Here is a 16,495-nt window from a genome sequence, read left to right as displayed (position 1 = left end):
CTCTTAAAGTGACAGCAGTCTAATATTTCTGCTGTCTGTCATTCATGTTAATCAAACAACAAAAGAGAGAAAATTTCTGACTGCTCTTGACTAAATCACTTTTGTAACTGTAATAAGAAGAATTTACACAGTGAAGAATATGCATTGTTTTATGCATTTGAATACTTTATACAATGTATGTAGCATTTCTTATTTATTTGTACTTTTGTCCTATTGCTTGTAATTAGTTTCTTATTCTTAATCGCTGACTGTTTATTTGTCGTCAATTACCTTTTTTTCGTTTTTATTTTTTTTATTTTTTTCATTTAGTCAATTTTTTTGTGATATTGACACTGGTGACAATAATTATGACATTTTCAAAAATTTTGACATCATAAAGATGCTATTTAAAGCAAAAATAACTATATTGAGATATATATTGTTACCGTGAAATAAAATGACTTGTATTGTATAAGGTTTTGGCCACCCCTGTTTTCATGTAATTAATGTAGTGCATTTAAATCTTATGAAGCTGTTTCTCTCTATCCAGCTCACTCTGTTAGTGTGTATGGCGTTAGAGATGATGGCTCTTTGTGGGTGACATATGCCAGCGGGATGGACGTTACTCTCAGTACTGAACCAACCGTCTCATTCGGGCTGTTGCCGGGAGCGTCGTCAGGCCTCGTCCATCCCACAGTCGGAAGGTGTAACATCACGTTGCCGGGGGAACCAGCTCACAGCCTGATAGAGTGGAGACAGAGACGCGAACAGGCCAAAGGGAATTACACAGCATATGAACGGAGACTGAGGGTAATACACAGACACACACGCAGCATATGAATGCAGACTGAGAAAATTATGTTTTCTGGGTGGGGTGACCAGGGTATAGCATGTAATGCACAGGAGCGCAATATGATTTTTCTTAGTGTATCACACATTGTTCTGTGAGGTGTTTACGGAAAAAGAGAGTAAAATTAGAAATCGTTGTTAATTTAGGATTGTTCTTAGACTTAAAATACAGTCATTATTTTGTGTTCACCTTTGTGCTGAACAGTCGGGTTTTTTAGGTTATGTTAACAGTAGTAGTTAATGCGTGATTAGATTCAAGTGGAGCTGTCACAGCAAATGCAGCATTCATCACTGAGGTCAAGTCAACTAAAATGGAACCAAATGAGATCGCGACTCCCATTATTCATCTACTTCCAAAGTATTGTGTTCTTTCTTAATTTATTAAAAGATAAATTCATTTATTCCAGCTTTGGAATTGAACCTGGGTCGTTCTAAATGAAGAGGACTAATCTTATCTCTGCCTCCGCATATTTCTTATAATGGCGCTACACTGCGCTTTAATTAACACCATTGTACTTTAAGCTTTAATTGCATGATTTTGTTTGATACCCTACATTAAAGCAAACCTTATTTATTTGATATTCTTTCTAAAAGGTGGGAGAAAGCTCTGACAGAAGTCAAACACTTGATATTTTTTATTGACGATTTAAAATGTTATTAAAACTTAAGCTTGAAAAATAGTTTTGTATTTCGGTCTTTTCCCATTCAAGAATACTTTCCTGAGTACTAATACCTGCCAGGATGTGAACAAGATGGACACAAAGTTAACTGACTTTCCTTAAAGGGACTTTGCTGTAGTGCAAATGGAAGAAATACACTGCATTGCTACACTCTCTAATATACACCATGTTATAGGCACTGCACAGCCTAAAAATAATTTGAAGAACGAACTTATATGACATAATTTCGAAGTTTGTTTTGAGTTAATTTCGGCAGTTCGAAACAGCTGACCAAAGCGAACTTTCTGGGGAGTTTGTTTTGGCTCCTAAACACCTTTGAGCTTCTATTGGTCCGTGGGGGTTATGCAATCGGTGGGTGTGTTCTCAAACTCCACCTTCTTTGATGTGCAATTTTTTTTTTCTTGGTTCCTTTCTCATTCAACGGAGGTCAGGCAAGAGATTTATCCAGTTTCAAAAAAGAAATGAACACTAATATTTTTTTTCCACATCATGCTAAAGTTTTCAAACTACGAGACATTCACACTTCCCATAGAGGACTGATTATGGTTCTTTTGTATTGCAAACATGATACTTGACTCTGAACTGCTGCTAATCGTTATTCTTTTGTCTATAATATTCTGACCATTGATGCCCATCTCACACCTAGATGTCCTACACTTCCAGCAGTAACTAAAAAAAGTAAAAGTAGATTAATTTTTAAAAAGTAACTAAAAAATCTAAAAGTAGATTAATGTAAAATTAATCAAAATTAATGCAAAAATTCCATTTTCTCACTGTCCCTCATACAGTGACAGGCAAAGACACAATGTGGAGCCGGTACACAGTGCTCCTTGAACCTGACCTGAGGTGTTTTATAATATATATACTGTATAAAGTATATTTCTGATACAGTGGACAGTGCTTTATTTCTTTCAAAGTCAGATATGGATTATTCCAAGTTGGAAGTCCAACTTCAAGAAGATGGAAGTTCTAACTATACTAGTTGGGTTGAAGCCAGCACAAAAAGTCTGTCATAGTGCAGTATTTTTAGGGCCAGACAGCATTGCATTTCACGTTTGTTTGGGTTTCCTAATGTGATATGAGCATGTTTTGCTTGTGTTTGTAATTTAGTTTATTCTAATTAGGCTCACAGAATTACTCTGATCGCAGGGGGCATGTGTATTTTAGTACAATTAATTTTAAAGCTCAGGACCAGCTCAGCGAGGGTTCTGAGTTCTCTTCTCATTGCAGGGTTTTATAATGATATGGGCATCACTGAATTAATGTTATTGGCCTAATTCCACCCAGTATGTGTAACTTGCGGTGTTCCCATTTACTTTTAAGATATTTTTTACCGAACATTGCATGCAAGGATTCAGCTGGATGTTTTTCCCATTTGCCTAATTTCTAATTTGTTAGTGGACACCACACCTCGCTGCCGTAAAGGGCAGCCGGCTAAATTACTGATTCTAATATATTCAGCCGAATTCTAACAGGCCTCTCTACGGGACATTATCTTTTTATGGGAGCAAAATCTTCTTGAAGGTCTGGACTCTGCGGGAGCCTCTTTCAGTGGGAGACGGCCGAAGCGATTCATCTGCATAGAGCTGGAATTTGATCTCGGAATCACAGAGTGAAATCAGGAGCTTCAAACTGTTCCAGATTCGTTGTCAATTCATTGATGTATCTGCTGAATAACGTTGGCTCTAACAGCAACCCTGTCTCCCTCTGTGCCCCTGAGAAAGAAATCTTCTTCTTTTATTGGCAGTTTTATTGCACACATGTTTCTGTATACTCCGTTATAATAAGATCATAAGTTTTGCCTTCTTTCTCATCCCCTTCTCTCGCTTAGGCTCACAACAGGAACGTGTTGTCTATAGATTATAGTCAAGAGAGTCGGGTCGGGAAGATATACGATGACCATCGCAAGTTTACCCTGCGGGTTCAGTACGATGACAAGGGCAGGCCTGTGCTCTGGTCTCCCAGTAAATACAATCAGGTGCGAGTAACGTACTCGAGCGAAGGTCTGGTCACCAGCATACAGAGAGGCAACTGGACCGAGCGCAGAGACTACGATAACGGACGCATCATCACACGGACCTGGGCCAATGGAAAGATCTGGAGCTACACTTTTCTGGAGAAGGTGTGTACAGTACTGCGTGTGTGTGAGAGCTGCAACTACGCCTGTGTGAATCTCAAAAAAAACCCTGTTAAGAACATGGCTAGGTCGTATTTGTCACCAAAAATGGGATGTACGAAATCATAACTTGTGTGTTTATTTATTCATTCATTCATTTATAAGCAATGTTAATATTTTACATTTGTAAAAATAATATTTAACAAATAAAAATCTTAAAAATAATTATTATTAATTCATTTATCTATCTATTTATTTACTTAAAAAATTGATTGTCTTTTTTTAAGCAAAAGAAAATTTGATTTTGTATGTTTCTTCATTGTTCTTTTGATTTTAGGGTTCAATGTGACATTTTTTTCTTGAGATTCACCAGCCAACATGTTTAAGTCTCAATGGTCTTTCTCATCTTTTTTTTTATTTCCCGGTTCTACTATTCAAAACCCTGGCAAGAACATGTCCAGGTCATATTTGACCCCAAAATGAGATGAAAGAAACCAGATTTTTTTTTTTTTAATTATGTTAGTATTTTGAAGCCTATTTATTTATTTATTTTGCATTCTAACATAATTTTTATGACAAGTGCCCTAATTATCATTAGCATGGTGGAAAAAAAAAATTCTCATTCTCTTAACTATAATGAAAAAATATATTAATATTAAATTTAATAATTAAATTGTATTTGTTGAAAATTGTTTAACAAGTGTTTATTTAGAATTAATTTTATTGGATTTAATTTTCAGTTTTTTGTTTGTTTGTTTTTTGTTCAGAAAAAATGGGAATCACAAAAGAAATGCCAGGATGCTTTATGGTTATGAAAATGTTGTTTTTGAAGCAAAACATAATTTGATTTTGTTTGTGTTTTTTTGATTTTGGGGTTTAATGTGATGATTCACCTGCCAACTGGTACATTTAAATGTAATCTGAATGGCCTCTCTCTGTCTTTTTCCCCGGGTTCTTCTCCTTCTCTCAGTCTGTCCAGCTGTTGTTACACAGTCAGCGCCGCTATACGTTCGAGTACGATCAGACAGACTGTCTGCTGTCGGTCACCCTCCCCAGCATGGTGAGACACAGCCTGCAGACCTCTCTATCTGTGGGCTACTACCGAAACACCTACACCCCACCCGACTCGCCCACCTCCAGCTTCACGCAGGACTATGCTCACGATGGGCGCCTGCTCCAGAGTCTGTACCTGGGCACAGGCAGGCATGTGATCTACAAATACAGCCGAGTGGCCCGGCTGGCTGAGATCCTCTATGACTCAACAGTTGTTACCTTCACCTACGACGAGGCAACAGGTGCTGTTAAAACCATCCACCTGATGCATGAAGGATTTGTTTGCACCATCCGCTACAGACAAACAGGTACAACACTTTGACACAAATGTTTCCACCCAAAGACTTCTTTGGGTCAATAATTCATTTAGTTAATTCATTTAGTGAATCAAACTGACTGGGTGTTTAGTTTTAATTAAAATGATGCTATCATATGGTTAATGGAATTACAATTTTTCTCAAAATATTTCTTTCCTAAAAGAATTATTGAATGCTTTACAATTCCTATACTTAATTATGCTATAATTATTTTTGCTGTAAATTCAACAAAAAGTGGTCTCTATTTTAATAACCATGTGGTGCCTTTTTTGGTTTGAATACATTAAAAAGGACATACACTAATAGCTACGCAAAGATATCTGCCACAGTGTAAATGGTGTAGTACAATCTTTACCGGCTGAAACATTTCTGCTATCACATTATACATAATGTCAGCCCTAATTGACAGAAAGCCAGGTAATTAGATTTTTTTCCACATATATATAACAAGTTTTGCTATAGCCAGTAACTAGGCAAAATGGTTAGATCTTTTAGCACAGACAGACAGGTAGCACCATGGCATCTTTGCGCAAATAAACAGGTGAGGTGATAATCCCATGAGACAGAGAGACAAGTGAGATGGGTGAGCGGTTGGACAGGTAAACAGGTTATACTCTTGCACCAATAAACACACAGGCTGACGTTTAATCTTCCTTTTGTCACTTCACTTGCACTTGCCTCCTGCTTGGCTGATCTAAAAGCGCTTTGAATCACAATCAGTCGTCTGACAGTGGGAGAGTTCATTCTATCTCACGCTGTGGCAAAGCTGGCTCATGTTTTACCTCACCTCTGTGGCTCTCTGCTAACTTCTCATTCTCTCTCTATTTCTCGGATTCAGGTCCTCTGGTGAGTAGACAAATATATCGTTTCAGTGAAGAAGGACTGGTAAATGCTCGCTTCGACTACAGCTACAACAACTTCAGGGTCACCAGCATGCAAGCGATGATCAACGAAACGCCACTTCCGATTGACCTCTACCGCTACGTGGATGTGTCGGGACGAATCGAGCAGTTTGGAAAGTTCAGCGTTATCAACTACGACCTGAACCAGGTCATCACCACGCATGCAATGAAGCACACTAAAATCTTCAACCCAGACGGGCAAGTGATCGAGGTTCAGTACGAGATTCTGAAAGCCATTGCCTACTGGATGACGCTGCAGTACGACAGCATGGGACGCGTCACAAATTGCGATATTCGCATTGGCGTGGACAACAACATCACGCGGTATGCGTACGAGTATGATGCGGATGGGCAGTTGCAAACAGTCGCCATAAACGACCGGCCACAGTGGCGTTACAGCTATGACCTAAACGGAAACATCAACTTGCTGAGTCACGGTAACAGTGCCCGTTTGACACCGCTACGCTACGATCTCCGCGACCGGATCACGCGCCTTGGAGAGATCCAGTACCGCACTGATGAGGATGGGTTCTTGCGCCTCCGAGACAACCTGCTTTTTGATTATGGTTCGAATGGACTTCTTTTGGGTGCCTACGACCGGGACAGTGGACAGAGGGTGTGGTACCGTTACGATGGGCTCGGGAGGAGAGTGGCCAGCCGCAACAGTGATGGATCACAGCTGCAGTTCTTCTACGCTGATTTGACGGAACCGACACGGGTGACGCACCTATACAACCACAGTAGTTCAGAGATCACCTCCCTCTATTACGACCTTCAGGGACACCTCATCGCAATGGAGATGAGCAGCGGCGAGGAATTCTACATAGCATGTGACAATGCCGGAACGCCTCTTGCGATTTTCAGTAGCCGTGGCCATGTGGTGAAGGAAATTCGGTACACACCCTACGGAGATGTTTACAGAGATTCCAATCCCACCTTTCCACTCATCTTCGGATTTCAGGGTGGCCTTTATGACTCTTTCACACGGTTGGTGCATCTCGGTCGACGTGACTATGATGTGGTAGCTGGAAGATGGACGACACCCAATCATGAATTGTGGGCAGAGCTGAGTGTGAATCCCAAACCATTTAATTTGTATGCATTTAGGAACAACTATCCTCTGGGAGAGCTACAGGATGTAACCAAGTTCACAACTGGTAAGTTTTGTTTTGTAAACATTAAAGGGATAGTTCACCCAAAAATGACATTTTGTCATTAATTACTCACTCTCGTGTCGTTCCACACCCACAAGACTTTCATTCATCTTCAGAACACAAATTAAGATATTTTTGATGAAATCCGAGAGCTTTCCGACCATGCATAAACAGCAACGCAACTACCACATTCAAGGCCCAGAAAGGTAGTAAGGACATCCTTAAAATCATCCATGTGACATTAGTGGTTAATGTGATTGCTGCCTACGGAGGGTCAGAAAGCTCTCAGATTTCATCAGAAATATCTTAGTTTATGTTCCGAAGATGAATGAAGGTCTTACGGGTTTTGGAACGACATGAGGGTGAGTAATTCATGACTGAATTTTCATTTTTGGCTGAACTATCCCTTTAAATTGTCCACTTTGTATTTACTAGGTTTACTGTGCTAAAGTTAGCTTTAATAAAAAACAGAATAAAAATCTTCAGGGAATCTTTTCCCTAACTGGCTACACACTTTAATTTGGAGTGTCCAACAGATTCACTTTTAGTTTGTGTTGAAATAAAAAGAAGGGGGAATGACAGTCAGTCAGGTGAAACAAATGTCATGCTTTAGGTTTGGCTTTGTGAGCTGTGATTGTGCTTTTGTGCCAGTGACATTTCCCTAAGGTAAAATGAACAGCAGAGAAATAGCACATGGCAGAGCTGAGATTCATTAGTTAGAGCCGAAGCAACTTGCTGTAGACTAATTACTAGGAAGGTCTCCCTCAAGTTAACTAGGGTCAAGTGTATTGCTCGAGGCTATGTTGGCATTACACCAAGATCTCCATAACACAGGGTCAACTCCATTTTAGAGTGGCCCTGCTATTTTTAACTGTTTAATTACTTGTGTACTGTGGAATGCAAAATGAGCCACGAAACAAAAAGATTTGTTTAATATGTCAGTGTGTTCCATATATCACACAAAGTCTCACTGAATCCAGGGGACTCATGCTAAATGTTTTTGATCACACAATCACACTGCATTAAATGAAGTTATCTGTCTCAAACCTGTCTGTGTTTTCTGTTCTTTTATGTAGTTCATTGCATTCACACGAGTAGAATAGTTACTTATGTAGTTGTTTACCATGACCAGTATGTTTAAAACTGAACTTGAAACTTTAAGGCTTTCATGATAAAATTTTTGCATCTGTTTCTGTGCAGATATCAGTAGCTGGCTGCAGCTCTTTGGGTTCCAGCTTCATAATGTGGTTCCAGGGTTCCCCAAACCAAAGGTGGAGAACACAGAGCAAACGTATGAGATGATGGCCACACAGATCCGCACACAAACCTGGGATACCAGCAAGGTGAGCTGAGGTTTCCCACAGCACGATATTTATTGCCAACACAATTACTTAGAATTCCTTTTTAGTCTAGTCTTAAAGAAATTTTCTTAAAAATGATTTGACATCATTTGTTAAACGGGATTAGGGCTGTCAAGTTCCAATATGACCAAAAAGCACCATAAAAGTGTCTTAAAAGTATTATGCTATATATTATGCTTATGCTTTATGTTCCAACTCTTCTGAAGCCATATGATAGACATCATCTTGACACATTCATGAAAGTGTCGGCAATGTCAGAACATGATGAACAAATCAATCAAATGAACAAATAGGTGAACAAATCAAATCTTTTTAATTAAATGATTGATTCAGGTCACAAAACCTGAATAAAATGTTCCCAAATACATTTATCCGGTTCATCTCACTGACTCAGTTCAGTGGCGCTGGTTCATTTGTTGGTTCAAACTATTCTTTTAATTAATTTAGTGCATCAAACAACACTCATGGTAACTATTTCATAACCTCTCCCCTCACCTCAGATTGTACTCGGCATCCAGTGTGACCTTCAGAAGCACTTGAAAAACTTCATTTCATTGGATCGCCTCCCCATGACGCCAGCCAATGGGAAAATCGGAGGTCGCCAAGGCCGCAGGCCAATTTTCTCCGCCCTTTCTTCAATCTTTGGCAAAGGTGTAAAATTCGCCATCCGTGATGGAGTGGTGGCGACTGAGATAATCGGCGTGGCGAGCGAGGATAGCCGTCGTGTGGCGGCCGTACTGAATGGTGCTATGTACCTGCGTGGCCTCCATTTCACCGTGGAGGGGCGTGACACACACTATTTCACCAAGTCCGGCCCACTGGAGGCAGATCTGGGAGTGGCTGGAGGTGGAGCCGGAGGTGGAGTCAGAGTGTTAGAGAATGGCGTAAACGTCTCGGTGTCCCAGATAAGTGCTATGGTCGGAGGGGAAATGCGGCGATTCGCTGACATTGTGCTCCAGCAGGGGGCGCTTAGCTTTAACATTCGTTACGGAGCAATGCCGGAAGAAGAGCGTACACGCGTTCTAGAGGCAGCACGAATACGAGCTGTGCAGGGGGCGTGGCTGTGGGAGCAGAAGAGGGTCCTGGAGGGGGAGGGCGGAAGTTTGCCATGGACTGAGAAAGAAAAGGATGAGCTGGTTGCAGAGGGCCGTGTCTCAGGCTACGATGGGTTCTACGCTCTGCCTGTTGAACAACACCCTGAGCTAGCAGACAGCCCCTTCAACATTCACCTGATCAGACATGTGGAGACTGGTCGCAGGTAACAGCGGCACCTCAGCACACCTCTACATGCCTACACGCCCCTTTATACACTTCAAGCTACCACATATCTCTTCAGCTTTTTCTAGAACCCCAACCAAACGAAGCGAGAAAGACTCTATTGCCTTTAAAATGTGACAAATGATGGTATTGTTTTTGATTTTGCATTCGTTTATGCACTCTTAGCAAGTTTGGATTCCTGTTTTTCGGTTTCGTTAGGTAGATTTTGTTGAAAGTCTTTTTTTGTTTTACAGTGGCTTAACCGTTCTTACACAAGAACAAGCCTTGCTTGCCAATCGGAGGGTGCAGAGAATGATTCACCTGTGACTGTTCTTGGCATACATTAAGGAGTTTTCATCTCTACACATGCTGATTCTCTCACTTGAGCGTGTACAGTAATCATTCAAACTGGTTGTGGCATTAAACCTTGCAAACCTGAGGGGTTTCCTTGTGAGCTCAGATAAGCGTTTCTCTCCAAATTTTCAGTCAATCTGCATTCCAGGATTTACGTAGATGGCTTTCAGAGCCCTCAGAAGTTCTAATGACCTTCCAGAAACCCGACCTTTCAGCGGAGCTCTAATAACTGTCATATCGCAACAGCTTTCTGGAGTCCTTGAGAAGTATCTGACTCAAAACTGTCACAAAACTTAACCCCTGGGCTGCAAGAGATTCACAGTGTTTGGAGTCTTGGCAAGAGCTCACCACCATCTTGTGTTGTTTCTGCTTAATCAGTGTTGACGAAGCTGAGAGAATTACGCCGCTGCTGTGGAAGACAGATTTGTTCTTTTTTGCTAAAAGTGTACAGTTAAACTTTTTTTTTTTTAAATGTAGAAATCAAAAAATATTATGTATGTGGAAATTGTGCCTTCCTGGTCTGCTAGAAACGATCACACGAAACGGGCTTAGACATATCGTACATACTCAACTTCAGTATTCGTCACATGCCTTAGTTATATGCAGTAATTTCTTTTTTGATTCTTTTATTTTAGTTGTTATTTATTTATTTATTTTGGCAGGGAGGGGTTTGGCTAGCGGAAGCCAAAAACATGAATGCTAATAAGCCTGCGAGGTGAATTCTTGTAAACAGACCCCAGGATATAAACATGTCCAAGTTTACAGTTAATATGCTGCTCTTTTTTATTTCTCATGTGATTTCACTCTTTTCTGTTGCTTTCAGTTTTGCTGTACACTTAATGTGAAACTCGCATCACGTGTTGGTCATTTCGGTTTCTAAACTAGTGTCAAAGCTCCAACGGTTTGGATTTTTCCAGTACTTTGACAGGTCCTTTTGCTTTTTTCTGATCCCTCTCGAAACTAGTAGGAGGCCTGAGGAGGAAGATATGTAGGGAAATGAAAGAATCACTTACTGAAAAACGGTATTTTTGTCTTTTCCAAACTATTAAAGTCTGCAGCACTGTGGGTAGACGTTCTGTGTGTAGGACTCTTGATATGGACTTGTATATCATTAATGGACTATTGTAGACTGTTTATAGATACTGGACTATTTATACATGACACTCGAGAGAATTAGGAGTAAATGTATTTTCTTGTGAATTCTGTGGATATGCTGTACCATCAAGCTTTGTAATCTTAATCTGAGATATATATAAATATATATATATATATATATTTGCACTGAACATAAGGTGAAGAGATAAATGCATTAGACTGAATTTTAAGAGTGTGCAAATATGAACAAATTCATGTGAGAGGTGCTCCGAAGGCACGTTACGTTTCCAACATTTTGCAGATGTTCATTTCAATCGAAGTATGATTATGTTGCACAAAGAAAAAAAAATGTGGCGTAAATATTTTTCTTTTGGTCTTAGTTTGCAACTTTGTCATTATCACAACCATCGCTGAAGTGAAAAAGGAATATGTAACTTTTTTTCCATGATCAAATGACCTTCCTCTCTCAAAAGTCAAGTACTAAAAAACTTCAGTGTCCTCTCCTTGGCCAAACAAGTTCCTGTGGTGTATATTTGGCGGATAGGCTTTATGTACACAGTTTGTTAAACATGCCTATTTAAAAACAAAGTACTTTGGGCAGTGGCCTTTTTATAAATAAAACCGCAAATGTAACCCTTTCTTTTGTGTGTGAGTATTTGCGCAGGACAGCTGAAGCACTTGTGACTTCCTTTATATGCATTATTTGCACCTTTTTTTCCCCTTCTCGTTTGTTTCTCAAACCAGCAGAGCATTCAAACACTGAGGAATCATTTTTAAATCAGTTTAAAGAATCATAAAAAAATCTTCTGCTAATAGTTTTGGAAAGAAAAAGTGAATTATGCATATTATTTTGTTGGTTATATTTTTAACATCAAAAGGGCTCTAAATTCCCTTACACGTGAGACCAATTTGTTTTTAATATTAATGTGATGGTATTCTTGCAGGAATTGTGACACAATGAAGTTTAATGAGAAAATGTGAGCACAAAACAGTTGTTTCCTGTTCAGTCTCCAGAAGTAGTTTTTCTAAAACAAGTTTTACACAGAAACTCTTGGTTAGCAAACCCTCATTACTAGACTGAAAACAAGATAGCAATCAAACTAAGAACAGATCTGACATTTAGTTCAAGGCCTACTTCTCTCTTGGGTTGATTGTCTCTGTAGTGATCTGTAACTGGCTGTATCTATGTTGCTGATACTATCTGAAGTGAGGATTACCGAATGTATAGCTAACATGAGATGATTATTTATGAAAAAAAAAAAATTGAAGGAAAAATCTAAAATTAAAATCTACATAAAAATTGAAGTTTACAGTGTGTAATGTAACAGGGAGTGGCCAATTATTTAAAGTGCCCCTATTATGGATTTTCCTTTCATTACCCATAATAGGGGCACTTTAATATATACTAGATTATTTGCAGCTGCTTCTGTATTTATTTGATTATAAATGTAGCAGCCATATTGCTTCAAATCAAGAATCTAATACACTTAAATATACTTTTCAACATTTTTACAATTTACAGCATTTACAACATTTCCAGTTCACCCCTTGGATTAAGAGACCCCAGAGAAGATACTCTCACACACATTTACAGAATGTAGAAACTGTTCTAATGCGTTTGTTTTGGCTTGTGTGCTATCATTTAACTCTGTTTACAGGATACAAAAGAGGAACAGAGATGCCTTGGTCTGGGATCTTGAAGGCAGCAATAAGGTTGCCGGCTTTCCTAAAGAGCCTTTCCTTCATCCCAGGAGCCACCTGGAGAGAGAGAGAGAAGAATTTCTCAAAAACATTCTTCCTGAGCTCTAAAAAAAAAACAAAAAAAACAACGATATGCCTTAACTTTTAAGTGTACAATTTAATAGTGATTATAATGATGGCGTAAAATGTACACATTTGTGGTTCTTCCATTTCCGCTGAGTCAGTGTAAGTTTTTCTTTTATATAAATATTTGTGAGGTATTTACTTACCAAAAAAATTTAAACCTAAATTTACTAACATACATTTTTTTAAAAATGTTAGCCTGAATGCACTGTAAGTCGCTTTGGATAAAAGTGTCTGCTAAATGCATAAATGTAAATTTAAATATATGCACAAAGGCACAGATCCCTAAACAAGGCCATTTTGCTCATGTGGCTGGTGGTTGATGCTGATCAGTTACAGGAAGCACAATGAAGGGAGATAAAACAAATAAAATGTAAAGCTTATCCACACTGACATAAATTGACATACTGACATAAAATGTGGCAATACTTGTTTAAAACAGGGTTTAATGAGGCCATTCTAATGTTATAAGAAACTTGATCATTAATTAGTGTGGATGATTGGATTTCAGTCCAAACTTTTTGCGGTTATGAACCAAAATGCAAATGTTTCTAAACATCTCGGGGGATGGGGGGGGGGGCTGTTTACAAGTTGCACAGCCTGCCATTTCCTTGGTTGTAGAAAACGAGATGTGGGTGATAGTGAACACATCAGATGTACATGGCGATTCTCTGGCTGTTAATTTGTGTGGTGTGAGGCTACAAATACATGCAACACATTGACCACAAAGAGAAAAACACATCTGCTGTGCATATAGTCTAGTGCAGCTCTTCTTGTTTTAAAAGTATCAGTATCATTAATGTACTACAAGAAGTAGTCACAGGAAACATACTATACTGTATTCCAAATATCATCACACAAAACATATGCTAAGACAGAAGTATGCGTTTATATTAAGACATGTATATTCAGGTTTCGAGTACAAAGGTCCAAAAATCTATTCGTACCTCTATTGTCCAGAGGCCATCCTTTCGTTTGAAAACTCTGTAGGTGTAAACCCATCCACCACACCTGAAGATTTACACACAGTCATAATGTTATTCGCAGCACAGTATTTAAACTTGGAGTCACCCCGTTTTGCAGTTGAATGTGTGTCCCAGCCTGGGGTCTCCAAACTCAGTCCTGGAGGGCCGGTGTCCTGCAGATTTTAGCTCCAACTTGCTTCAACACTTGTGACTGCTCCAAAACCCACAAACACAGACACCATCAAAGACAAACTTCAGACACCCCTCACTAAAGTAAACTATTTGAGATACCTGCTTTATTTTGAGATTTTAGGGGTTTGTGCTGTAACGGCATCTGGTATTAAATTTATATGTGCAGATCATGAAACAGACTTGAAAAAATGTTACATTTGATTTTAAAAACAATGCAGAACTACTGATTATCTTCAATTCAGTATGCATAATTCTGACTGGTCACTCCGCTCATCCAGGTGATGAATCCGGCACTACTTTCATATGTCTTTACTATCACAACAACACAAATCTACTCAACTACAACTTCTCTCTTGTTTTATACAAATGCAAATGACTCCAACTTGAGTCTCAGTTATTGTAGTGAAAAAGTAACCTTACTGTATTTCTGTAGTAGAGTTCAGAAGCTTTTAGGTTTTATACATGTAAGATTATACAATTATTTAAAATCAAGTCAATATTTTATGTCCATATGTATTGATTTGATTTGAGTAGCTGTGTAATAGAGGGACTGTAGGATTATACAGTATATCTCACATCGTCTTCACCCTGAAGGGGTAGCCTACATTTTTGCATTAATGAATACATTATCAATTACATCACATGTAACATTATCAGTAATGGTAATCACAGCATGTAAACTAAATTAAAAAAAAAATGCAATTTAGTCATTCATGCAGTTAAAGTTACTTGCACATGTACCTAAAAAAAGTGGCACAAACGGTACAGTGGTTCTCGCGTGGTTTTCAGAAGTGACAAAGCAACAAAACTATTTTTCGTACTAAAATTAAAATTCAGTGCTCATTCTGAATGACACAAGCCATGTTTATCCTTATTGCAGATGAGTTGTGTGTTCCCTGTCACAAACTGCAAACTAGTATTGATATTTTTACCATATGGCAGATTATTATTATTCCGAGCATGGAAGCGATCTGTCCATGCAGTTGGCACAAAAATTTCGATATCAAAAACGGAAATAATTTTATCCATTAATGTTGTCTAACCATGTACAATTATAGAGTTAATTGCATTTTATTATTTGTATTTAACATCGTTTTTCCCCGCTATCCCAAAACCAAAATCAGACCAGACACCAACACATTTTTAGTCACAATAACCCACTACATGAGAACCACTGCACTGTGGTACAGATTGCTACACATCAAAGAACACAAATGCAGTAATGTGACTCACAGCACACACACGCAGTAAGAGCCCGCTGCGCTCGCGCTGTCTCTGATCAGATAGCTGCCGTCTCTGCCCGCTTCATTCAGGATCTCTTCTGCTTGCCTCTTGCTGATGCGCCCGTGATACTCTGCCAGATCCTCCATTCTGTCTCACTGTCTCTAGCAATCACTCTCACACACAGACACCACAAGAGGTGACCTAGCGGTAAAGGAAGTCAAGAGAAGCTTTGAGTGAATGTAACTCATCTAGCATCAGCTGCAGATATCTTTTGAATGTTATGCTGTTCGTATAGTAAAAATATTAATATAAACAAAACACTTTAAATCTCGGTAATATTATATGTGTTATTAGTTCGAGAAAGATTTCCTTAAAGAGCAGTTTTATTGTACTAACTCCTGATACTTTATAAGGATTTTTCTACATATAGATGAATTAGTTTGTCTGCATTAAGAACTACATAAACACATTGCATTTGTTATTTATTACTGCATGAAAACACTCCTACTCCTAGCAACTTTAATTTCCTTAGTTTTATTCTCACATTTTAAAATCATATTTTATAGCAACATATGACCTCATGAAACACATTTTCAAACTACTGAATTGGATAATTTAAGTATTTTTTACTCATTTATCCAATCGCACTTTCCTCCATTATGAGTGTGAGATGCTGCACTAGAACACAGAGTCCACGCGGGGGCGCTGCAGCCCCGTTATAATGATGCAATCGAGCCTTGTAGCCTCATTTTAGAATTAATGAAGACATTAACACACTATTTTATTGATAAGTAGAATTTACATGCATTATACAGCTATAGAATGAATAGTAATATTCTTTCCTGGTTTAGTTCAAGACGTATAATACATAGACAAAATATAACTTATTTAGCCGTGAACTAGGCCTACAGAGCTAATTTAAATTCAACAATGAACATTTAGATTTTCCAACTTATAAAAGTGTATGTGTGTGTTTGCACTGGTTTGGGTTGTTTATGAAGACACACATTTGTGGGTATGACAGAGGTATTACAATGTGAAGCTGGTTTATGAGGACACTGCATATGTCCCCATGATTCAAAAAGCTTTTAAAAAAATAGTAGGGTTTTTTTGAAAAAAAATTTATTAAATAAATATTTTAAAATAAATGACTCATTTTTATTTTTCTCATAT

The 16,495-nt window shown here is 38.6% G+C and overlaps 2 protein-coding genes across 4 annotated transcripts in view; one reads left to right on the top strand and one right to left on the bottom strand.

Annotated features, from left to right (window-relative positions):
* The window catches only part of LOC109102647 (teneurin-1-like), a 138,227-nt gene extending 127,730 nt beyond the window's left edge, over nucleotides 1–10,497 (top strand). For all 3 annotated transcript variants that reach the window (XM_042723704.1, XM_042723702.1, XM_042723703.1), the window contains exons 27-33: nucleotides 530–789; nucleotides 3,340–3,630; nucleotides 4,595–4,985; nucleotides 5,833–7,053; nucleotides 8,251–8,393; nucleotides 8,912–9,669; nucleotides 9,923–10,497. In XM_042723704.1, coding sequence (XP_042579638.1) covers nucleotides 530–789; nucleotides 3,340–3,630; nucleotides 4,595–4,985; nucleotides 5,833–7,053; nucleotides 8,251–8,393; nucleotides 8,912–9,669; nucleotides 9,923–9,995 — 3,137 coding nt within the window. In that variant the 3' untranslated portion in view covers nucleotides 9,996–10,497. The remainder of the gene's footprint in view (nucleotides 1–529; nucleotides 790–3,339; nucleotides 3,631–4,594; nucleotides 4,986–5,832; nucleotides 7,054–8,250; nucleotides 8,394–8,911; nucleotides 9,670–9,922) is intronic.
* A 1,558-nt stretch (nucleotides 10,498–12,055) lies between these two features.
* Nucleotides 12,056–15,558, bottom strand: LOC109102407 (SH2 domain-containing protein 1A-like). Its single transcript, XM_019115762.2, has 3 exons — nucleotides 15,332–15,558; nucleotides 13,889–13,952; nucleotides 12,056–12,875 (listed from the first exon to the last, which is right to left on the bottom strand). Exons 1-3 carry the CDS (start codon nucleotides 15,466–15,468, stop codon nucleotides 12,756–12,758), a joined length of 321 nt encoding a protein of 106 aa, XP_018971307.1. The 5' UTR covers nucleotides 15,469–15,558; the 3' UTR covers nucleotides 12,056–12,755.
* Between the last annotated feature and the right edge of the window lie 937 nt (nucleotides 15,559–16,495).

The sequence above is a fragment of the Cyprinus carpio genome, chromosome B5, assembly GCF_018340385.1.
Source record: "Cyprinus carpio isolate SPL01 chromosome B5, ASM1834038v1, whole genome shotgun sequence".
Classification (NCBI taxonomy): domain Eukaryota; kingdom Metazoa; phylum Chordata; class Actinopteri; order Cypriniformes; family Cyprinidae; genus Cyprinus; species Cyprinus carpio.
Note: the sequence above shows the minus strand (reverse complement) of the source record. Positions and strands in the feature narration are given on the sequence as shown.